Source organism: Drosophila arizonae, chromosome X (genome assembly GCF_054131065.1).
Source record: "Drosophila arizonae isolate 15081-1271.41 chromosome X, UAZ_ARI_1.0, whole genome shotgun sequence".
In the NCBI taxonomy this organism is placed as follows: domain Eukaryota; kingdom Metazoa; phylum Arthropoda; class Insecta; order Diptera; family Drosophilidae; genus Drosophila; species Drosophila arizonae.
Genome location: NC_142927.1, coordinates 22,636,363 through 22,657,117, shown reverse-complemented (window position 1 = coordinate 22,657,117; position 20,755 = coordinate 22,636,363). Strand labels below are relative to the sequence as shown.

The following is a 20,755-nucleotide window of genomic DNA, read 5'->3' as shown; positions in this document are numbered from 1 at the left end:
CCGTTAATGTGAATGTGTGTGAGTACGTGTGAGTATTCGTGACAGTGAATGTGCGCGTCTGCTTGTTTATATTTATGTTTGATTGAGTCTGCTGTGTGCATGCGAGATCGCATGAGTGTGTGAGTATGGCTCTCCTTTACATACGGCAATAGGCAATGATTTCGTAACGAACAAAAAACTATGCAAAACTGTTATTACAAAATATATATATATATATATGTATATATGAAATATTCATTCATGTGTAATCCTCTCAAACGTATGCAGCGGCGTTAAAAAATATGTTATCCCCGATTGTATGTTTTCAGATGCGTCTGGGCGGGAAGATAATATCCAGAAACAACATTTGCCTTAATGAACGTGAAAAAGCTTAACATAAAAATACAACTAGCCAACTGAACGCCGAATGGCAAGTGACAACGACAATAGGCGACGATGAAGGCGCCTTATAACCGTCGATCATTTGCGATTCTCATCCTTGCTAGCCTTGGCACTGGCGCGCGTAGCCTTCGTATCCTCGTACATCTTTATCAACTGGCTCTTGGTTGGCATCGGCTTGATATGACCCCACTGCACCAGATATTTGATAGATAACGTGGTTCCACCTATAAAAAAGAAACAAAATATATACAATATGATTATTCTATTGTTTTCCGATAGGCCTTACCCAGTGTCAATGCATAACGCACTGGTGTAGCCACCTTATAGCACAGATAGGCGATCGCGTAGTGGCCCATATCAGAGCCTTGCACCTTCTCAATGATGTTCTCGCTCAGGTGTAAGTACTGAAGCACGGCAGGCACGTCGACGCCGCTGTTGGCCAAATATAAAGTTACCATATGAAAAATTGTGGGTGTTAAATGAAGGTGCTGCCAGTCGCTCACCTTTTTGATAGGTAGTAAAAGCCGCCGAACCATCCAATCGATGTTATCACGTGGACAGGTATAAGCACATACCAATATTGCTTATACATGTGCTTGAACTTGGCGAAGAGGCCCATGTTTGCCGCCTCGCCAAACAGTTCGTTGGAGTTGGACACATTGGTGGTGGTGGTGCTGGTGCTGGTGCTGGTGCTGTTGCTGGTGCTAGTTGTCGTGGTGGCCGTTGATGAGGATTTGGTGTCCGTCTTGTTGGCGTTGGCACAGTGCGAGTTTGATTTAGTGCTAAGACGCGCATAGCTGCGATATCTGGCGACAAGCAGCGGTGACAATATTGTTGTCGCTGTCGTGGTTGTTGAAGGCAATGTTGATGAGGATAATGATGAGGCCGATGGTCTGCCATTTCCCTTATTGATGCTGCCCAAGAAGCTGAGGCAACGTGGATTTAGATTGAGATTAACTCTAGGGCTGGCGATGCGCGCTAGAATGCAGACAACGCCGCTGCCAACACCGCGGCCGCAGAGCAGGCTCGATAAAAGTCCAACCGTTACCATGGCTTATGCTCTGTGGTACACGAATTTATATATATTTTTTTTTTGGATTTTCTGTTTTTATTTTTGACGAATATTATAAATCGCCAGTTGTATATAGGGCTGAAAGGTATTAGAAACGTTTGCTATGTATTTTATATTTCAATATTTTTTCCTACTTTACCACTCAGCTTCGGGCAACCCGGCACAATTTCACCTGCTGATTGGTGATGTGTGCGTGAACATATATGTTTGTCGCGGCCCAGACGCAACTACTTTTCAAATTTGAAATATATGGTGTAAAATCTAATAGACATAGTTCAGAAAATATTCTAATAAGTAATTTAATGTTGGGATGATGTTCGTGTTTGTGGATATTTTTGTATTTAAGATTTAGGGAAGTGTCAATTTGTATGAGGAAAACTATTTATGAAAATCACGACATTTATACTCACGATCTCCAAACTAATTTTATCAGCATTGCCATACTTTACTTAGGTAAATCAGCTGATGTACTAGCAACACGTGTTTAGATTCGTTGGCAACGCGGTCTTTTGCCAAATTTGTGAATTTCTATATAATGGCATGTAGCGATGTATCGATATTTTTTGTATATAAATATCATTTCAATTCACTTCGAGTGTGTGGCGGATTCGCAAGGTTTATTTATATTTGGTAGTTTCAAAGCATATTATAAGCTGAAACTTTTAAGACGTCAAGCGGCATGGCAACTGCAACTGGTGAATTGTCCAAGAAGTAAGTACACGCAATCATTGCTTAAATTGACGTGTTTATCATCATCATCAAAAGGCGGCCAATTAGTCAGCAAATGTGAGGTTAAGTCGAACTGTTTCGTTGGTTGAAAGCGGTTGATAGATAAGCCATAAATAAAATATCACCTGAAAGTAACGTCTGCAAAATGCTTGCACGCACCATAGTTAGACACTTGGTATATTCGTCAACAATCAAACAACTAACGGTGACAGCTTCGAGATTTTACCATGTGGCCGATATACATCTGGCCCCAAGTAAACGTACAAAACTGTTCGTAAAATTAGCTCGGTCTCATGAAACTTATCTGATATGGTGCTTATTTTCAGTGAGCTGAAACGCCGGCTGAAGGCTGAGCAGAAGGCCAAGGAAAAGGCTGAAAAGGAGGCAACGCGCTTAGCTACCGAGACTCCCGATGCCGGTCACAAGAAAAAATCTTCCGCCGAACAGGAAGAGGAGATCTCACCCAATGAATACTTTAAGCTGAGATCAGCTGCTGTTGCCGACTTAAAGCAAACATCTGAAAATCATCCGTATCCACACAAATTCCACGTTAGCATCTCACTGGAAAAGTTTATTGAACAATATGCTCAGCTCAAAGACGGCGAAACGCTCGACCAGGTCAATTTAAGTGTTGCTGGACGTATTCATGCCATACGCGAGTCCGGTGCCAAGCTCATCTTTTACGACTTACGCGGCGAGGGTGTCAAGCTGCAAGTGATGGCCAGTGCTAAATCATACAAAAGTGAAGCGGCGTTCGAGCAAGACACGGCCAAGTTGCGTCGTGGCGATATCATTGGCGTCAATGGTCATCCCGGCAAGACCAAGAAGGGTGAACTATCCATTATGCCCACTGAGCTGAAACTCCTCTCACCCTGTCTGCACATGCTGCCGCATCTGCATTTCGGACTTAAAGACAAGGAGACTCGCTATCGTCAGCGCTATCTAGATCTAATACTGAACAACAAAGTGCGCGAAAATTTCCAGATTCGCGCAAAGGTACGTGACAAAATACATTAACAGTTATGTGTACAATATTAGCATTAAATAAATGTAAACCTATAATATCGTGCTTCTTCATACACAGATAATATCATATGTTCGCCAGTTTCTGGATCGCCTGGGCTTCCTTGAGATTGAGACACCAATGATGAATATGATTGCTGGTGGCGCCACTGCCAAGCCCTTCGTCACTCATCACAACGAACTCAAAATGGATCTGTTCATGCGCATAGCACCAGAGCTGTATCACAAAATGGTTGTTGTAGGCGGTCTGGATCGGGTTTATGAGATCGGTCGGCAGTTCCGCAACGAGGGCATCGATTTGACCCACAATCCTGAATTTACCACTTGTGAATTTTATATGGCATATGCTGACTATTACGATCTAATTGAGATTACTGAGCAAATGTTATCTGGTATGGTTATGGCCATTCATGGTTCGTACAAAATTAAATACCATCCGGATGGCCCCGAAGGCGTCGAGCAAGAGATTGACTTTACGCCCCCATTCAAACGTGTGTCTATGATCAAGAGTCTCGAAGAGAAGCTGCAGGTCAAGTTTCCATCAGCGGACACATTCAACAGTCCGGCTGCCAACGAGTTTCTGTCCCAACTGTGTGCCAAGCATCAGGTGGAGTGCCCGCCGCCACGTACCACCGCCCGTCTGCTAGACAAACTGGTTGGTGAGTTCATCGAGGAGACATGCATCAATCCGACATTCATTTGCGAGCATCCGCAAATAATGTCGCCACTCGCCAAGTACCATCGCAGTGTGCCCGGCCTAACGGAGCGCTTTGAGCTCTTTGTGGCCAAGAAAGAGGTGTGCAATGCGTACACAGAACTTAACGATCCCGTGGTGCAGCGGGAACGTTTCGAACAGCAGGCTGGCGACAAAGCCGCTGGCGATGACGAGGCTCAAATGGTGGACGAGAACTTCTGTACGGCGCTTGAATACGGCCTGCCACCCACCGGAGGATGGGGTATGGGCATTGATCGACTAGCCATGTTCCTGACCGACTCAAATAACATCAAGGTGCGTACCAAATCAGAAGTTTCCAACGAAACTATTTTTCACTCCCTAATATATATATATATATATATATATATATGATGTTCTCTTGCAGGAGGTGCTCTTGTTCCCCGCCATGAAACCCGAGGAAGCGAATCGCACACCAGCAGCCGATGAAAAGCAGTCCGCCCAATAATAGACGAGCACTCACTTACCCAGTTACAAACCCCCCCACACACACACATACAGACAACTGTAATGTGTGTCGCTAGAATTCTCTGTGTATTGCTTTAAATTATTAACTGAATTAAAAATGTATTAGCTTCCGACTTCAATTATACAATCCTCATTTTTCTTTGTATGTCATTAGGAATTGCTGCGTTAGCCTAGTCAAGTAGTTGATCAATATTAAAAAAGAAAAAAATAAGCTCCGCATTGAAAAATATATTTTTTTATTTCATGTTTTGCAACGAGAAAGCTCATAGTCTTTTCTTAGCAATTTGTATTCAGTTAAATTGCTGAAATTAAGTAACTGTATACCCAAACATTGGGTAGAAACATTTTTAAAAACAAAATTAAAATGAGAAAACATTCGCTGTTCGATTAAAGCTAAATATATGATTAAAGTTACAAAGTGCCTGAGTGGGTCTGATACTGATCATTAATAGTCGGGCTCATCAGATGGCTTCTGGTACACGGGTCCCTTCTTCCGCATATACTGATTGATAAACTCATATGACTTATTCTTCACCGATTCAGTGCAGGCCAGTTGATTTCCGGTCGAGTCACAGTAGCGCATCTCTTTGGTCGTTATGTGGTGGCTCAGCTGAAATATATGATTTAAAGGATAAGAATATTCACATTAGTCGACTTCTCTTAATACAGGTCTGTATACCCTGAATCCATTGAGGTATGCAGGTCATATTGATTTTATAAAAGGGGGCGTGTCCGACCAAATAAAGTATATATATTGCAGAAGAATTGAGCACTGTTTGTCTGTCTGTCCGTCGGAAATCAGGGCACCCCGATTTAAGTTTTCTGATTTGTTTTTACTATTACTTACTCGTTTGATGAGAAACTTATAGTCCTCATCGCTGACAATGCGACCCATGTGACAGCTGTCCTTGCGATATGGACGCAGGAACTCCGCCACATGGCCGCTAATCTCAAAGCGAAACTTCTCGACGCTGCTGGATGAGCTGCTCAGTGACCTGAAATGAATAATTGAACGATTGGGATTCGCTCGAATCTGTTTGTGGAGCTGTTGTGCTTACGTTTTGCGCTTCCTTTCGCGATCATCGCGATGTTTCTTCTTGCTGTCCGTCAGTTGTGGTGGCATGGGCAGTTTACGTTTTGTGTTGAGCGGGGAATCTGCATCGGAGTCGCTCGATGTGAGCCCCAATGTGATGTTATGGATGGACTCTTCCGATTTACTTGAGTTCTTGCTGGCATTGAGAGCCACAATCTGGTCCACACGCGCATTGTCATTGCCGTTGACAACTATGTCGCTCAGTGGCTGGGCGGCACAGGCCGGATTTGGCTGAGACTCCTCATCGGATGAGTACAAATAGTCTTGAATGGGCACTACATCACTGGTTTGGTCAGCTCCAGCTGGTTCCGCGTTGTTGGCCTCGCTGTTGGTGCGACGAAAGAGTTCCTTGCGGCGGCGTATTTTCTCCTTGTTCTCCTTATACTTGCGCGACTCCTGCTGATTGTGGATACGGTCCTCCTCGCGTCGCGGACTGATCATACAGACGGAGACGAGTCGCTTGCGACGTATTTCGCGACGCTCCTGGACCTTTGCCTCGATATACTGACGCAGCGACTTGGGACTGAGGCTGCCCACATAGTCCTCATCAATGTCGACCAGCACGTCGGGATTCACTTCCTTCTTCTCGGCTGGCTTCTCCTTCACTGGTGAATCGTCTATCAGATTTTCCAGACGTTGCTGTGCATTCGGCGGCTCCCACTGCGGGATTCGATCCCGCAGATTATAATAAAAGATGTCGCCCTCGGGGGTCACATGAAAATGCCAGGATGGCGGCAATGGCTCCACATTGGCGGGCAACTTATACTTCACATCATCACCGTGCTCCGGCGACTGCTCGTCACTGATATCGTCGCTGGCTTTGCCGCAACGCAGCGGCGCTGCAACCGGCATATCCTCACTGTTGAACCATTCCTTGGTCTCCGTATCCTGGTAGAAGGGCAGCTGCTTCGGATCGGTGCTTAGGTCAGCGCCAAAGTATTCGCAGCGCACCTCATGCTCGCGCCTATCTCTGTTCCACATACGCCTGTCCGCCTTGTCTTTCGCCGCCTAAAAGGGATGGAAGATATAGTCTATATATACAGTCCACTCTTGATGAGAGTATTCTGGCATTTACATACCTTTTGCTCGAACAATGAACGTCGCATCTTCTTAGTCATGGCGCGACGCAGATTATCGGATTGGCAGCGAGGATCTGAATTGACCATGCCATGGCTGATGCCAGTGGCGCCTTCTCCGCGTCCATTGCGCTCCTTGAGCTGCGGCTTGGGCTTCTCGTAGCGATTGCTGGTGTCGCGCCTGAAGCGATCCTGCCGATAGGGATCGCTGTTTAGCGTGGCGGAGGCGCTGTTGCTGTTGCTGTCCTCCAGCGCTGTGGCCGCGTAGGGCGTCTGCTGTTGGCGATCCGCCTCGCGTTCGTGCTCCTTCATCTGCTCGATACGCTCACGCTTGGGTATACGAAAGGTTTCGGGCAGGGCACTCCATTTTTGCAGCAGCGCCACCATACGTTGACGCAGTGCATCCAGCTCCGCATTTGGTTTTGATTGTTGCTCCTGTGTAGCTTTTTGCTTCTTAGAACGACCCTTCGCCAGGCTGGTGCTCCAGAGCTCCACGCTCTGATAGACGCGACTATCGTTGAGCATTGTCTTATTCGGTATGGGCAGCGATTCCAGGGCCTCGATCAGTGCCAGCCGCAGTTGATGGTCGTTGCCGCTCTCGCTGATCCAGGCGTGCAGCAGTCGCAGGCCATGGTAGTCAAGGAAGAGCCGACGGCACGGCAGCTCCCCATGCGTGAGCACGCCCAACAGCTCCAGGCGTGTCTCCAGCAGCTTGGCGCGCACCATGCAGCGCGAGAAGCTAAGCGTGTTCGCTTGATTCTTGAGACCGCTGCGATTGAGCTGACGCAGCTGCGCCAGCACATCCGGATCTTCACGCTTGTCGGGCATGTGCGAGGCAAACTTGTCGCCAATGCTGCTGCCGGACGGACGTAGCCAGCGTCCGGCTTTGTACTCGCGATCCTTGGGCTTTGTGGGCTTCTTGCGCGGTGCTGACGCCGCCACCTTCGATGACTTGCTCGCCTTTGGCTTGGTGAGCTTGGTTGCTTTGGGTTTGTGGCCCTTCTTGTCAGCTGCTTCCACTCCCTGTGCCTGTTCCGGCTCCAGTTCTGGCTCCTGTTCATCGAGCTCCTCGGATTCACTGCCGCTCTCCGCGTCCAACTGCTCACCTTCATCCGAGTCCGGCTCGCCGCCAATCCAGCCGCGACAATTTTCCGACTCGCAGTAGCAGCGCTGAGCATCACGGCCATAGCGCTGATACTGATAATCGAAGGTGATCTCCTCCCCAGGCAAGATCGTCTTAACGCTGAAGAAACCGATGCGCAGCTCGCCATTCACCGTCCACTTCTGGGTCTCGGCATTCGGATCACAGCTGTGGTTGATGTACCGCGAAATGTTGCCCTTGACGGTCGCATCGATGATCGCCTCGCCCCTCAGCGCCATAAAATAATAGTGGCGATTGCGGATCTGCGAATAGTGATGCTGGCGGCGCTCGAACTCCTCGCTGTCAATGACCTCACCCACATATTCCATTATGAATTCGCCCGGCGGTATCAACATCTCCGCCGTAATGCCGCACCCCTTCTTCTTGGTGCGGAAGACGCGGCAGGGCCAGCCCTGGTGCTGCTGGAACCGTTTGTTCGTGCAACGGTCGCCATAGGTGCACAGCGGACCGCACTCGATCATTAGCATTCGATTGATGCAACCGGCGCCGCAGCACAAATGCCCCATGGCCTCCTCGTCGCCGGTGAGGAAGCAATCGCATTGCATCTCGGCATTCTCCTTGCTCACTTGACGGGCGCAATGGTAGTAATTGTCCTGCAACAGCTGAAACGAGTTGAGACCGTGCTGGCGCAGGAACTGCTCGTTGATGGCATCGATGATCGCCAGCTCGGCCAGCTGATCCTCCAGACTAACGGGTACGGTCGACTGATTATTGACGTTGCTGAAGGAGCTCATGCTGCTCAGACTGGATCTGGGCAACTGCGGCTTCTGCTTGATTCGATGCGAGCGACGCACTGCATTGCCCTTGCCATTGTCATTGCTAGTGTCATTGCCATTGTCATTCCCATTACCAGCTGCATCGTCCGTGGCGCTATTGCTGGGCTGCGGCGATGTTGAGGGTGTCGTGATTGGTGTCTCAATATTTGCCACACAGCGTGCAAACTCATCTTCCTGCGACTCCTGCCCATTGTCCGGTTTGTAGTCGCCATCTTCTATGATCTGGGCAAGATCTGTCAGCTCAGCTGTTGGCGTTGGTATGCCACAGCTTGGCAGCTTGTTGCCGCCACCGATGGATTCCGATGACTCGGACGCTTCGCTGACTTTGCATTGCGATGCGCTGGAATCGGAGTCAATGGAATCTTGGCAGCTCAGGCTGTTCGACAGCCGCTTAGACTCTGAGGCGTCTTTGCCGGACACATTCTTCGCCTTTGCCTGGGACACGGGATCAGGCTCGGGATTAGCCTGCTCTGCCTTCAATGGAGACTGCGAGTTGCCTTCTTTGTCGGTGGACAACGTTAGAGAGTCCTCGGCACGATCCTTGCAAATGGCACTTTCAGCAGAAGATGAGTCGATATTGGTATTGGTGATGGTGGTGGTGCTGGTATCGGTATTGATGGTGTTGATATCGGTATTGGTATCGGTATTGATGGTGTTGGTATCGGTATTGATGCTGGTGGTGGCGTTGGCGTTGGTGTTGTTGTGGCTTTCCTGTTCCTGTTCCGGCTTGCCCGATCGCTTCTCTAATTTAAGTTTCTTTTTAGTTTTCTCTTCCTGGCGCATCTGAGCGCTGGCCTTATCCATTGCTTTGAAGAGCGCATCGCACTCAACGACGCTGGTTGTTTTCTCCTTTTCCTGATTGATTTTCTCGTCCACATTGCTAGAGGCTGTGGAAATGGAACTCGGATTAGTCTTTTCCTCTCCTGCTATTTGCTCGGCCGTCTCCAGCTTGGGGTCAGCTTCCAATGGGCCTAATGATTTCTCTATGCAGGATGCCGTGTCGGAGACGATAGGCACCGAAGCGCTGGAAGTCGACGAGCTAGATTCCATTTGAGTGCTGCACAAATTATCTATAGAGTGCTTCTGTTCTGAAGTTGCAATATTGTTTGCTTGCTGCTCTGACTCTACAGTGCTAACTACGATTGACAAATCAGTGCTTGCTTGATTTGACTTCGAGGCAAAACCAAGTTCCGATTGGATGTCAGTGTTAGGCATTTCTTGCTGTGATTCTAATTTGCAAATGGATTCCGATTCGTCATCCAATTGCGGCAACAGCCCTGATTTAGGGCTATTGCTGATATTATGCTTATTGAGATCAGTGGTTGCAGCTGGTTGCGACTCCTGTTCGTATGATTTACTCTCCAGCACTATTTTGGAGCTGACGGCTGCGATTTCAGCAAATGTTTCTTCCAGCGTCATTTTGCAGCCGTTTGTGGAGCCCCGCAAACTGGAGCGGTTGCTACGCCGCCTGGCCGAAGGCACCGGCCCAGCACAGTCCTCCACTTGCTCCTTCTCTGCATTTTCTTCTCTTAAGCTACTTGTACTCTGTGGTTTCAGTTGTGGCAGTTGTTTGTCAGCTCCAACAGTTAAGATTTTCTTAGGTGCATCGGTTTCCGATTCCCCCTGACGCCGCTGATTTTTCTTGTATTTGCGAAGCATCACCTTCACGTTAGTAGCTGGCGTCTGCTGAGCCTCTTGTGATTGCTTGTCAGTTGGGAGCTTAACTATTGTATCAGTCTTCATATTTATTCCTGTTATGTCCAGTGGCGGCTTTGGTTCATTTAATGCACGATTTGGTAGCGGCGGCATAGTTTCACGCTTAACGTTGACACGCAACTTGTGTCTAAATTTGGTTTTCAGTAGATAGTCGGTGTAGGCATTAATTCCACCATAGGCAGTGGTTGAATTAGTAGCCGAGTCAACACAAGTGATGCTGCGACTATTTTCTACAGTGCCTCCGTCTATAACTTGTGCTGTCAGCGCTGCCTGTGCGCTGTGGTTCCGTCCACTTTTGCGCTGTTTCCGAAACAGTAAATCTCGTTCACTTTGCTTCTCAGCTAAGTCCGACTCCTCTCTGCATCCTTGCTCAGGTGTCTGGCACTCTCTAGGCTTTGTCTTCGCAAACGGCTCAGCTGAAGATAGCGATGGCGATGACGTAGGCACTTGCAGATCTGCAGCTGCTGCTGGCGTTGTTGTTGCCGCAGCGACATCACGTACGTCAAGTGAGCACCTTGTTGACGTTGCTGGCACAGGTGCATCAGTTGACGACTTGTTTGCCTTTCGGTTTTTATTGAGCAATTTCCGAACATCAAACTTAATCACTTTCTTGCGAGAGCTGCGCCGGCAATCGTTTAATGTAGGCGACACTGTGGGCACGCATTCTGCGAAGCTCTCTGCCCCGATGTCCTCGGCTGGCGTTTCGGTCTCAGTCGGTTGTGGGCTGCTCTTCGGAGGGCTGCCGAGACATTTGCGCGGCGTCGTTAATTTCGCCGGCGCGTTTGTCACTTTGCTTGACGTCGGTTCGTCCATTGATTTTAGTTGGCGCCAAAATCAATGTATAGGCACTTTGATTTAGCCGGCGCACACAGTTTTAATACTACCATAAAATTGTTTAATTTACAAATTATAGCAGTTCACTTAATTGCAAGTAAATTTTAAGTCTAATCAGAATACTCACATAGAATAAAACTACCAATGGACACAGATCCAAATCTTTTTCTTCTTCTTTCGCATTTGTTTAAGCACTTGCAAAAACTTAACTGCTCAACTCAAGAAAATAGCAAATAAAAACCAAGTATGTAGGTCAAGCGTTGCCATACATTGTTCTATCGATATGCATATTGCAATTGGTTTTAACTGGCAAAATAAGTTATCGATTGTCACTTGTTAATTTTAAAGAAAAATATATGGTCACCAAATTATTTATAGCAAAAATACACGTAAACATCGATATTTCGATACAATCCAGAAGGTTTTCTTAGTGCTATCAGCGCGCCTTTTCTTAAAACGCAGTTTTCTTATTATAAATAAAAATGCCACCAAAGCGTGCTAAAAAGGCTGTTCCTAAATCTGTGAGTATTATTACGTGCCCCTCTAAATCTAATTCATATTTTTAAGCATATATATTATCGTGAGTAGTCACCGGCAACAAGCGACGAGTCCAAGGCTCTGGATGCGAACAGTCCGGTGCTATATATTGAGCATTGTCGCTCTTGACGGGTCTTTCGTCGTCGCGCCGAGGAGTTACATGCTGCTCTGCAAAGTAAAATTCAAGATGCAGATCAGCCTTTCCAGCTCCAATTGCAACTTAATGCCCAGGGTGCACCCAGACGCGGAGCATTCGAGTTGTCCTTCGCCCCACATCCTACAACAATAGTCAACGAACAACAATCCCTTTGGTCCGGTCTGAAACGCACACCGCGTGCCCAAAAATTTCCCAATGTCGATGAAATATATCAGCAAATAATGCAAATAATCAACAAGAGTACGGAGAAAACGAACAAACGCAAACGTTCATCATCATCGCCGCCAACATCCTCATCCAGATTGCCAAAACGTGCAAAAGATGCAGCCATTGAGTCTCCAAAAGCAAAAGTCTCCAAATGATGTGATTTTGCATCGCTTAGTTAATTGACATCGATAGTTTTTCAGCAGTAGCGCCATATGATCAATGAACGGTAAATCCCCAACAGGAGCTGTTCTTTGTGAAGTTTTTGCCTGAAAGCTGAAAATCTTGTGACGTCATCCATTAAGAGCATCGCTTAAGATCACATAAATAATGAAGATTATTATTGATTGATTTTTATCGAATAAAATTCTATTAAATAAAGACCATTGAAAGAGCTTATCGTATATATACATACATACAAAATAGATTGTGTTTCCATATAACGAGATTGTTATACTTAAGTTTCTCAATATTTGTCGTTTGTAAGTTCGATATGAAATAAACAAAAACAAAATAGAGATCTGTTTGAAAATTGATTTATAATTACGAGTTTATATACATATAAATATCTCATGTTTTTTATTCGTACAATTTTGTATTTGCCCAGCCAATTTTTTATGGTTGTGCTGTATACACTATATACACATATAGGTGTACGTTCTTATAAAAAAGCATGTATAGTCCAGATCTAAATAACTTCAAAAATTTGTCTAAAAGCCTTCCAAAGGTTTATAAAATTATGATTTTCAATTTTATTAGAACTTTTGTCTTTGATTTTCAAAATTTACAATATTTTTATTTTTGTTTTTCTTTTTTTTTTCTTGTTTGTTAATTTGTATTTCAGCTCTCTCACATCCTTATGAAATATACTATATCCTATAGAAAAAATTTTGGTTTACGAAATTGTTTTTGTTGCGCTGGACTGGACTGAAACCCTTAAACCCTACCACACTGCCTAAGAATATATGGAGCCAATGAATTTGAAATTTGAACTTAATTGTATTTAATTAAATAAATGAAGTAAACAACAAAAAATAAAAATTTAAAAAAAAAAAAAAAAACAATATTAAGTGTGAAAATATTTAATATGGCGGCAACAAAAACCATTTGAAATTTTGTAAAGAATTTCGCCGCTTCGTTTCTTTACATTTGTTGTTTAAGTAAATTTGCATTACATATGTATAAATAATATGTATGTATCGGATGTGTTTGTTTGTATGTATATAGATTTATATATATATATGTATATAGGTTATCAACAATAAATTGGCTATGGGAACGTACAATTAGATAGGCGACAGAGTTACCAGTAGAATAAAAATTTTGCTACGCCTGCTTGGATGTGTTTTGTCCTGGTTTGTCTGGTCTGGTCTAGTCAGGTGCTGGACTCGAATAAGGAACTAATAAAAACTAGGTCTTACGCTAATTTTAAATTACTAATAAGTTGAAAAAAATAGTGAATCGCCGTTTATGAAACGAATGCGATAAACAGTTAATTAGATAGATTGATAGGTAGGTTAGGTAGTGGGTGAATGTGGTCCATACGAAATGCCACCTACATGGGCTGATCCTAGCGTTACAGATACTTGCGATAATTGCGCAAATGCGCATTGCCATCCTCAACGCCGACGCCACCCACGCCGACAGCCGCGGCGGCACTCTCGAACGATGGCGGTTCATTAACCAGGCCCGGACTGGGCGGATCACATGTATTGCTGGGCATGCCACTGGTGCCAGTGGTGTTGTTGCCTGTTGGTGTACCCTTGGCACGTCGCCTGCCCCGTGTGCCAGCGCCGCGAGATCTGCGTCCACCGCTGGATGTCGGCGTGCCGCCAATGTCACCCGCCTCAATCGCTTCCAGTGACGCATCCAGCGCCGCATCTGTGGTAGTAACGCGCGTTCGCGTCACAGCGCTGCGTCGGCGCGCGCTGTTGCTGTTGCTAGCAGTGGCAGTTTCATTGCTGGCATGTGTCGATCCACGTTTGCCCGGCCGGCGTTTGCGTCGCTTTTTGTTACCATATCGCGGATCGTAATCGTATTCATCGTCTGCTGGAGACTTCGGATCCTCCAGCGAATCTACATCATTCATGTCCATTTCATCGTAGAACCACTCCTTGGGCAAATCATCTTTTGATTGACTCTGCTGTTGTTGCTGCTGCTGCTGTTGTTGTTGTTGCTGCTGCTGTTGCGTTTGCAATTGACTGTCTTTGCTATCGGATGTGTCACCGCCGGCGGCGCCCAGCGAACAAGACTCCTCCATGCTGAACGCTCCGTTGAAGTCATGCGTTGTATCATTGTGCAGCGTGCTCAGAACGGTCGGCGTTGTCGATGCGCCGCCACCCGTCAGCATATTGAGGCTTAGCGTGGAACTGCTGCTGTTAGTGCTGGCTATGCTGGCAGTGCCGCTGATAGCAGTGCCACCAATATTAATGCCACTAGCCACTAGCGCTTCGTGCTCCTTGCGAAGCGCCTGAAAGGGACGCTCGGGAAACCGGCTGCAAGTTTGTGGTGGAGTAGACCTAACATTTAGGTATAAGAATAACTTGTTGTTCAATGATTACTCACCTGTACATCTTGGTCAAGTACTGGCGGCGACTTTTACGCCAACGAGCCGCAGGATACGTGTAGATCTGGCCCTGGCGAAAGCCAGGCATTCGCTGTCGCTTGTCCATGAATAGCTGTGAGTGATTCTGCGCAACGCCCGTTTGTGGATCGAGAAATGGCAATCGTAATCGCCGTTCGATGCAGAGGCGTGTGTTAAAATTGGCGCTATATTCGATCGTCTCACGGTAGCTGACATCCTTGAAAAAGTTTTCGATCTTGGCCAGATTCGGCATTGATACGATTTGTATGTTAACGGCCGAAGACATGGCTCCGTACTGTTCCGGTGCTGTCCGCGCTCTCGCTTCACTTCCCCCTGGTGTATTGTTATCTGGTTGTGCGAGCAACGCTTAATCCATTTAAAACCAGCCCCAGCGGCTAGCGCTGAGTTGACGCTGCGCCGCTGCTGCTTGCGTTGACTTTTGTATTTTGTTTCTTATCTCTATTCGCCTGCTTTTTCACACCGCTTTCACTGTTTTCGTCTTTTGCAAATCTTATAGTGCTAGGTTGTGTGTGGCTGCTATTAGCAATGTTTTCTATGCGATATATCGCTACCATATAACAAGCCTGTGTTGTTTTGCATAGTTGCTGATGATTTTATCGATAGCTTTGACTTTAACGGTCATTTGTAATTTGTCAATTGTCAAATTTATTTGTTACTATTCAAATAAGCTAAGGTGTATTTAAAATTAATAGCTATGTAACATTTTCTTTTATTATTGATTTAAAAATATCGCTCACATAGCCACCCTGGTAGCGATTGGTGTGGCAACTTTGGCACATATTGTTTTTGTTTACTGCTGACGTTGCCACTTTTGACGTTGACAGTTCATCGTGAGTGCGTGCACGAATGACTGGTGCGATTGTATGTGTAAGCGAGCGGGGGTCGGCCGCTTTTCCGTTTTAGTTAATTTTTAAAGCATTTAAATGGAGTTGCACAACAACATAACACTGCCAGCTATATTAATTGGGCTACTGCTATTATGTGGCTCATCCAACGCCTGGCACTCCGAGGAGCTGGAGATATTTGATCTGGTCGAAGAGGTCAACAAGAATTTCTACGAATTTATGGGCATCAATCAGACTGCCACGAACAATGAAATAAAGCGCGCTTTTCGCACCCTTTCCATTGTTCTACATCCCGACAAGAATCCGGCCGAGGATGCCAACATCCAGTTCCGCAACCTCGTCTCCATCTACGAGGTGCTCAAGGATGCATCGAAACGCGAGAAATACGACAAGGTGCTGCGCGATGGAATGCCCAACTGGAAGTCCGCTCTCTATTACTATCGACGAATGCGTAAGATTGGCTTGTATGAGGGCGCCTTCATCATATTCCTGATCATTACCGTGGGCCAGTATCTGTTTGCTTGGGCATCTTACCTTGAGACAAAATACACAGCCGAGCAGGTGTTCGGCACCAAACTGAAGAAGCTGCAGAAGCGCAACAAAAATATTGATATGGACGTCATTCTGAACGAGATCCCAATGCCTTCGTTGCTCAATACCCTGCCCATTCAAATCCCTCTCGCTATTTGGCATTTGCCAAGAACAATTAAAAATGGATTTAGCAAAGCCAATGAGCTCAAGGAGCTGGCATTGGAGAAGCGCAGGCAGTAAGTAAATGGAAATGATGATGATTCAGCTTGTGCATCAATTCAACAATTTAATAATGCTTGCAGAGAAATTGAAGAGCAGCGTCGCCTACAGGAACAGGAGCGAGAAGCTGAAGAGCAGGCGCGTCTACGTAAAGAGCAAAAGGAAAATTTGCGTAAGCGCAAGCAGAACGCAAAGGCCCCGGAGAAGACCGAGGAGGAGTTACGTGGCTATTCACAAATACAGGCACGAGAGCTAACCGAAGACGATGCAATACGTCCAGTTACCCAAAAGGTATAATTATCATATATCAAACATGTATGTTTTATTTTAATTTGTTTTCATAAATTATGCTTAAAGACCACCGTCAGCGGCGGCTTTTGGACTGATGAGGATCTGACTGAGCTCATTAGGCTAGTTAAAAAATATCCAGGCGGTGCTGGCAGTCGCTGGAACACCATAGCCGAGTCCATGAACCGCACCGTACAAGAGGTGACATTCATGGCGGCCAAGATGAAGGAGAACGGCTATCGTATACCTGGCCAATCGGATAGCGTTGCCGCGCACATTGTCCAGGAATCCCAGGAGGCAGTCCGCAAGGAGAAGATCAAGAAGGCGACGCCCACCGTTAATGAGAAGAGCATGCTTATACCAGAGACTAACTGGACTCAGGATCAGCAGCGTGCCCTCGAGGCGGCCATCGTTAAATATCGGAAAACCGCCGGCGGCGATCGCTGGGTGAAGATTGCCAACAGTGTGCCAGAAAAGACCAAGGAGGAGTGTCTAGTGCGCTACAAATACTTGTGCGAACTGGTCAAGACACAGAAGAAGGCCGAGGTAGAAGAGGCGGAAGCGTCGAACATCGACGGCGAGGAGAAGGAGCCCCCTGTAGAGGAGACGCCAGCTGTTGTTGCTCCTGCTGCGCCAGCTAAAAAGCTCAGCAAACGCGAACAGCGGCGACGCAAACGCGACATGTCCAGTGAGGAGGACTCTGATGATGCATATCAATATGAGATCAGTTAGTTCAGTCGCTCGCATGATCTTAACCGTAGTCCATGCCTCAGAGACACTTCGTCCTCAATTTAATCCATATCGCAGCCAAGCACCAATTTGGCTTATCTTTAGCCAGTGCGAGAAGGGTCATAAATTAGTTGGGTATATGAATATATATATGGCTATATTTCTATATGTACTACCATGCCAAGGTATTAACCAGCTCAAACCCCATTTGAACTAAGTAAAATTGTTATGTTTAACGGCTTTTAATTTTATTTCTCCCATTATCTGAGCTCTTAACAATTAAGCACTAGTTTTCTCTCACTCGAAACGATTGCCAAATTATCATTTCTTCTCTCTCTTTTTTCCCACTTGTGTCTGTATGTGGTAGGGCTTTTTAAGTGATTAATTAATTTACATTTTGGTGGCTCAAAATTGAACGTTTCAGCATTTCGTTGCATGAAATTTAATTTAGACTCAACATGTGGTATGTGAACCGCTTGTTTTCTGTTTTGTACATAAATGTATTTTATAATTATAATATACCTAAAAATTTGTTTGCTATGTAAGGAGTTGAACCGAAAGAGAAAAACCAAAAAAAAAATATAAAAACAAAAATAGAAACAACTGTCGCGCGATGGAAATCAAACCCAGTTAATTTCAACTACAGTCATGTGCCAATTAAGCCAGGAGATTGACTTTGCAGGTTGGCTAATACTACGTATCGCTGTGTTTCTCCAAGTCGATGGATCCGGTGGCCAGCGCGGATTCTTTGCTGATCTCTAAGAACGATGTCTGCGACATTTCCGTGTCATCCTCTTCCTCCTCAATTTCCATTTCAAATATCGTCATCTTGCGCCGCCGATCGGAGAGGACGGTGGCTACCTTTCGACTGCCCGAGACGGCCAACATCTCACAGACGCCGTCCAGGGCCTTGAAGGCGGCCGCATCTGGTATATCGTGCACACTGTGCGTCACAGTTGCCTCGTCCAGTTTAATGAGTGGCGTCAACTGGTGCTGGGTGCAGTGATTCCTTGCGGCGCTCAGCGAGAACTGCAAGAAGTAACTGTGCGGACGTGCACTCGTCGCGGTTGTTGACGTCTGCGCCAGCATGGACAATGAGGATTCGTTGTAGAATTGTAGATCGACAAAGCGCAGATTGTAGTAGTCCTCCTGGAGCTGAGCGGTGAATGGACCCGGCTGCAGCTGCACGCGAATGCAGCGCATCAGGCAGTCCTCGCCTCGGCTGAACTCCAGCACCATCGCCTCCTGCCGGCCGATTGTCAATGCCAGCATATCACATCGGGTTGCCTCATGTACATAGTAGCTGCAATTCACAAAATCGCTATTCGACTGCTGGTCCGGCTCAGCCGCAGACTCGGCATGCATATGTTGGAGGTCGCCGCATATCACAGTCGAGCTCAGCTTGAAGCTGGCACTGATACTTTCCGTGGGCTTGTGGAATACTGCATCAATGGCGTTGAACATTTTGTCGCGCTGTTGTATTAGGGAGAGCCTTTTATCATGGGGCACGAGCAGGTTGCATTGGGCTAGACACTCATTTTCGGCCAGCAGGCGTGGCCAGATTTCTGCTGGGTCCACGGGATGAGGCTGAGTCAAATAAGCATTCTCCAGATACTGCCCCACGCGCTCCAAATTGAATTTACTGCGCGTGGTCGCTGACGGCGCCGGATTGTCATCACTCGGCAGCTCCTCTTCAGTTGCTGCGGTTGCTGCTGCAGCTGTTGTCGACGTCGTCGCCGATTTGTCGATGCTGATGTCTACGTCTTCACAGGGTTCTGGTATTTCCGGTTCCATGGAGCAAAAGAATTCGGCCAGCGCAAGATTCTCCTTGCCGGTGAAGACCATATCGTCGGGTATCTCTTGATGGGACAGACGCAGTATGGTGAATATAACCCAGGAGTGGAACAGCTTCATGTCGTACACCAATGTGTCGATCGTGCGCTGCAGTTCATGCACCTTGAGCAAAAAGGAGCCGCAGGCACGCATCGCCTCGCTGGCCACATCCGGCGAGATGAGTGCCTAACAGGAGAGAGAGAGAGAGAGCATTAAACTGTGGGAATCTTGTGTAACCAAGTTTAGTGCTAACCTCGAAGAAATGTGTCATTCGTCCAAAGCCCGCAATCGTATTTAGGAAGTAAAACATATTAATGGCGGCCCCGTTGAGCTGCTTGAAGACTAGGCCTTGCAGATTGTTCAGGGACAGATCCACTGAGTTGGCTATTTTCTTGAAGCCCTTCTCCGTGAGGGTTCTGTTGTTTTGGATGCCGTTATTTTGATATCATGAAAAGAGAGAAGAAACCGGCGGAGCCCATGAGCACTGTATACTGAGTATAGGGACGTAACTCACTCGAACAGAAACTCCTCGACCTCCAGGGTGGCGTATCCAAATACGAGCAGCTCCAGAAAATGCGCAGAAATCATGCCATAAGCCTGAGAATTGGCATACTTGGTCAGCTTGTTGTCCATTTCCAATTGTACAGTTTCCCAGGCCTCCGTTAGGCATTGCTGTGTGTCGTTGATGTAACTGATGCAACAATGAAGAAATTAGTTGCCACAACTCCACCACTCGCTATCCACAAACTTACTTTTTGGTCTCTAGAATGTGAGCACAGTGCGAAGCCAGCTCCAGCATGGGCGATATGGAATCCTGCAGCACTTGATTATGAAAATGCAATAGCTTCAGCTGCTGACCGTCGCGTAGCAGTGCATAGATAGCATTAAAGTCGCCATTCAGCCGCACATCATACACATCGAACTGATCGGGATTGAGTACATGTTGTGTGAGATCAATGCTTCCCGCCTGCAAAGCGCCAAGGAGTAGTAAGTGCACTTTGCCGCTACGCATAATAACGACCAGGAAACAGGGCGAGCCCTTGGGAAATGACTTCTGATCGAGAGTCTTCAGGCAAGGATCGATATTGGTTAGAGGCGGCAGCTTTGGTAAATATCGTTTGTGTTTGTCCTTGGCGTTGCAGGTGTAACTGTCCAGACCTTCCTTGCAATTTATTGCTTTGCTGAAGTATACCTTCTTGATGTCATCCTCGTAGATAAGGCCCGAAATTATTGTCTCGCTCTCGGCATCGAGCAGCGCAACTTTTCCATTGCTGTAGCCTACGGCCAACAGAGTCTCATCCATTTGCCAGCTAAGGGAGCGCACGCGAACATCCTCACCGGGCGTCGGGAAAGTGACGATTTTTTGCCAATTCAGGCGCTGTATTACTACCTCGCCTACAATACAGGTCCATAATCAGAGATAGATCAAAATGCTTGCCAAATAATGTTGGCGACAAACCTTTCTCGGTGCCATAGGCAATGAGATCCATTTTGTTGTTCCACTCCATGCGCTCCACGATGCAACTCATGTTGCGTGCGCCAAGGAGCTTCATCGAGCTTGATTGAGCCATTATTCTATTTTTGTTTTTGTTAATATATAGATTAATCAAGCTCCCTACATTTGCATTTGTAGTTTCTTTATATTATTTTAGTTTACCGGCTTGGAGGCGTTACTTATCGAAATAATCGACAGCCTCCTCAGTTGGCGTTGCCAGACCCAATTACTTTATGTTTATCAAAAGGA

General features: G+C 46.5%; 7 protein-coding genes across 11 annotated transcripts; 3 read left to right on the top strand and 4 right to left on the bottom strand.

The window, feature by feature from the left end:
• Window positions 1-189: 189 nt before the first annotated feature.
• Window positions 190-1,849, bottom strand: LOC108620173 (uncharacterized). 2 transcript variants are annotated; one of them, XM_089474184.1, is made up of 4 exons: window positions 1,588-1,849; window positions 885-1,531; window positions 668-813; window positions 190-605 (listed from the first exon to the last, which is right to left on the bottom strand). In XM_089474184.1, the coding sequence occupies exons 2-4, from the start codon at window positions 1,430-1,432 to the stop codon at window positions 460-462; spliced, it is 840 nt and encodes a 279-aa protein (XP_089330310.1). In that variant the 5' UTR covers window positions 1,433-1,531; window positions 1,588-1,849; the 3' UTR covers window positions 190-459. The 2 variants fall into 2 exon arrangements, with proteins under 2 accessions (XP_089330310.1, XP_089330309.1); XM_089474183.1 differs by having other exon boundaries at window positions 1,593-1,848.
• Window positions 1,850-1,954: 105 nt separating this feature from the next.
• LysRS (Lysyl-tRNA synthetase) lies at window positions 1,955-4,525 on the top strand. Of its 2 annotated transcripts, none has more exons than XM_018016065.2 (4): window positions 1,955-2,164; window positions 2,509-3,178; window positions 3,267-4,214; window positions 4,306-4,525. In XM_018016065.2, the coding sequence occupies exons 1-4, from the start codon at window positions 2,133-2,135 to the stop codon at window positions 4,384-4,386; spliced, it is 1,731 nt and encodes a 576-aa protein (XP_017871554.1). In that variant the 5' UTR covers window positions 1,955-2,132; the 3' UTR covers window positions 4,387-4,525. The 2 variants fall into 2 exon arrangements, with proteins under 2 accessions (XP_017871554.1, XP_017871553.1); XM_018016064.2 differs by lacking the exon at window positions 1,955-2,164 and adding an exon at window positions 2,216-2,452.
• Window positions 4,526-4,625: 100 nt separating this feature from the next.
• LOC108619464 (histone-lysine N-methyltransferase Set2-like) lies at window positions 4,626-11,350 on the bottom strand. The gene is made up of 5 exons (XM_018016055.2): window positions 11,191-11,350; window positions 6,579-11,109; window positions 5,465-6,507; window positions 5,254-5,401; window positions 4,626-5,016 (listed from the first exon to the last, which is right to left on the bottom strand). Exons 2-5 carry the CDS (start codon window positions 11,040-11,042, stop codon window positions 4,852-4,854), a joined length of 5,820 nt encoding a protein of 1,939 aa, XP_017871544.1. The 5' UTR covers window positions 11,043-11,109; window positions 11,191-11,350; the 3' UTR covers window positions 4,626-4,851.
• A 49-nt stretch (window positions 11,351-11,399) lies between these two features.
• BthD (BthD selenoprotein) lies at window positions 11,400-12,479 on the top strand. The gene is made up of 2 exons (XM_018016071.2): window positions 11,400-11,584; window positions 11,652-12,479. The coding sequence occupies exons 1-2, from the start codon at window positions 11,546-11,548 to the stop codon at window positions 12,117-12,119; spliced, it is 507 nt and encodes a 168-aa protein (XP_017871560.1). The 5' UTR covers window positions 11,400-11,545; the 3' UTR covers window positions 12,120-12,479.
• A 2-nt stretch (window positions 12,480-12,481) lies between these two features.
• Window positions 12,482-15,133, bottom strand: tth (toothrin). Of its 2 annotated transcripts, none has more exons than XM_018016068.2 (2): window positions 14,527-15,133; window positions 12,482-14,456 (listed from the first exon to the last, which is right to left on the bottom strand). In XM_018016068.2, exons 1-2 carry the CDS (start codon window positions 14,829-14,831, stop codon window positions 13,538-13,540), a joined length of 1,224 nt encoding a protein of 407 aa, XP_017871557.1. In that variant the 5' UTR covers window positions 14,832-15,133; the 3' UTR covers window positions 12,482-13,537. The 2 variants fall into 2 exon arrangements, with proteins under 2 accessions (XP_017871557.1, XP_017871556.1); XM_018016067.2 differs by having other exon boundaries at window positions 12,482-14,480; window positions 14,527-15,131.
• Window positions 15,134-15,227: 94 nt separating this feature from the next.
• Window positions 15,228-17,414, top strand: LOC108619471 (uncharacterized protein F54F2.9). The gene is made up of 3 exons (XM_018016066.2): window positions 15,228-16,178; window positions 16,245-16,452; window positions 16,519-17,414. The coding sequence occupies exons 1-3, from the start codon at window positions 15,490-15,492 to the stop codon at window positions 17,179-17,181; spliced, it is 1,560 nt and encodes a 519-aa protein (XP_017871555.1). The 5' UTR covers window positions 15,228-15,489; the 3' UTR covers window positions 17,182-17,414.
• APC4 (anaphase-promoting complex subunit 4) lies at window positions 17,402-20,718 on the bottom strand. 2 transcript variants are annotated; one of them, XM_018016056.2, is made up of 5 exons: window positions 20,471-20,718; window positions 19,764-20,406; window positions 19,526-19,702; window positions 19,265-19,427; window positions 17,402-19,197 (listed from the first exon to the last, which is right to left on the bottom strand). In XM_018016056.2, the coding sequence occupies exons 1-5, from the start codon at window positions 20,580-20,582 to the stop codon at window positions 17,872-17,874; spliced, it is 2,421 nt and encodes an 806-aa protein (XP_017871545.1). In that variant the 5' UTR covers window positions 20,583-20,718; the 3' UTR covers window positions 17,402-17,871. The 2 variants fall into 2 exon arrangements, with proteins under 2 accessions (XP_017871545.1, XP_017871547.1); XM_018016058.2 differs by having other exon boundaries at window positions 19,532-19,702.
• Between the last annotated feature and the right edge of the window lie 37 nt (window positions 20,719-20,755).

Bases quoted from the DNA above. Each gene is read 5' to 3' on its own strand.
- LOC108620173 (XM_089474184.1), bottom strand. From the start codon at position 1,432: ATGGTAACGGTTGGACTTTTATCGAGCCTGCTCTGCGGCCGCGGTGTT. The intron at 814-884 runs GTGAGCGACTGG...TTTGGCCAACAG, and splicing joins TTTTACTACCTATCAAAAAG to CGGCGTCGACGTGCCTGCCG. The intron at 606-667 runs GTAAGGCCTATC...TCTTTTTTATAG, and splicing joins GCGTTATGCATTGACACTGG to GTGGAACCACGTTATCTATC.
- LysRS (XM_018016064.2), top strand. From the start codon at position 2,328: ATGCTTGCACGCACCATAGTTAGACACTTGGTATATTCGTCAACAATC. The intron at 2,453-2,508 runs GTTCGTAAAATT...GCTTATTTTCAG, and splicing joins CCAAGTAAACGTACAAAACT to TGAGCTGAAACGCCGGCTGA. The intron at 4,215-4,305 runs GTGCGTACCAAA...GTTCTCTTGCAG, and splicing joins CCGACTCAAATAACATCAAG to GAGGTGCTCTTGTTCCCCGC.
- LOC108619464 (XM_018016055.2), bottom strand. From the start codon at position 11,042: ATGGACGAACCGACGTCAAGCAAAGTGACAAACGCGCCGGCGAAATTA. The intron at 6,508-6,578 runs GTATGTAAATGC...CATCCCTTTTAG, and splicing joins GTTCATTGTTCGAGCAAAAG to GCGGCGAAAGACAAGGCGGA. The intron at 5,017-5,253 runs GTAAGTAATAGT...CATATATTTCAG, and splicing joins ATAAGTTTCTCATCAAACGA to CTGAGCCACCACATAACGAC.
- tth (XM_018016067.2), bottom strand. From the start codon at position 14,831: ATGTCTTCGGCCGTTAACATACAAATCGTATCAATGCCGAATCTGGCC. The intron at 14,481-14,526 runs GTGAGTAATCAT...CCTAAATGTTAG, and splicing joins TACTTGACCAAGATGTACAG to GTCTACTCCACCACAAACTT.
- LOC108619471 (XM_018016066.2), top strand. From the start codon at position 15,490: ATGGAGTTGCACAACAACATAACACTGCCAGCTATATTAATTGGGCTA. The intron at 16,179-16,244 runs GTAAGTAAATGG...TAATGCTTGCAG, and splicing joins GCATTGGAGAAGCGCAGGCA to AGAAATTGAAGAGCAGCGTC. The intron at 16,453-16,518 runs GTATAATTATCA...TTATGCTTAAAG, and splicing joins TACGTCCAGTTACCCAAAAG to ACCACCGTCAGCGGCGGCTT.
- APC4 (XM_018016056.2), bottom strand. From the start codon at position 20,582: ATGGCTCAATCAAGCTCGATGAAGCTCCTTGGCGCACGCAACATGAGT. The intron at 20,407-20,470 runs GTTTGTCGCCAA...CCTGTATTGTAG, and splicing joins TGCCTATGGCACCGAGAAAG to GCGAGGTAGTAATACAGCGC. The intron at 19,198-19,264 runs GTTAGCACTAAA...CTCTCCTGTTAG, and splicing joins GAATGACACATTTCTTCGAG to GCACTCATCTCGCCGGATGT.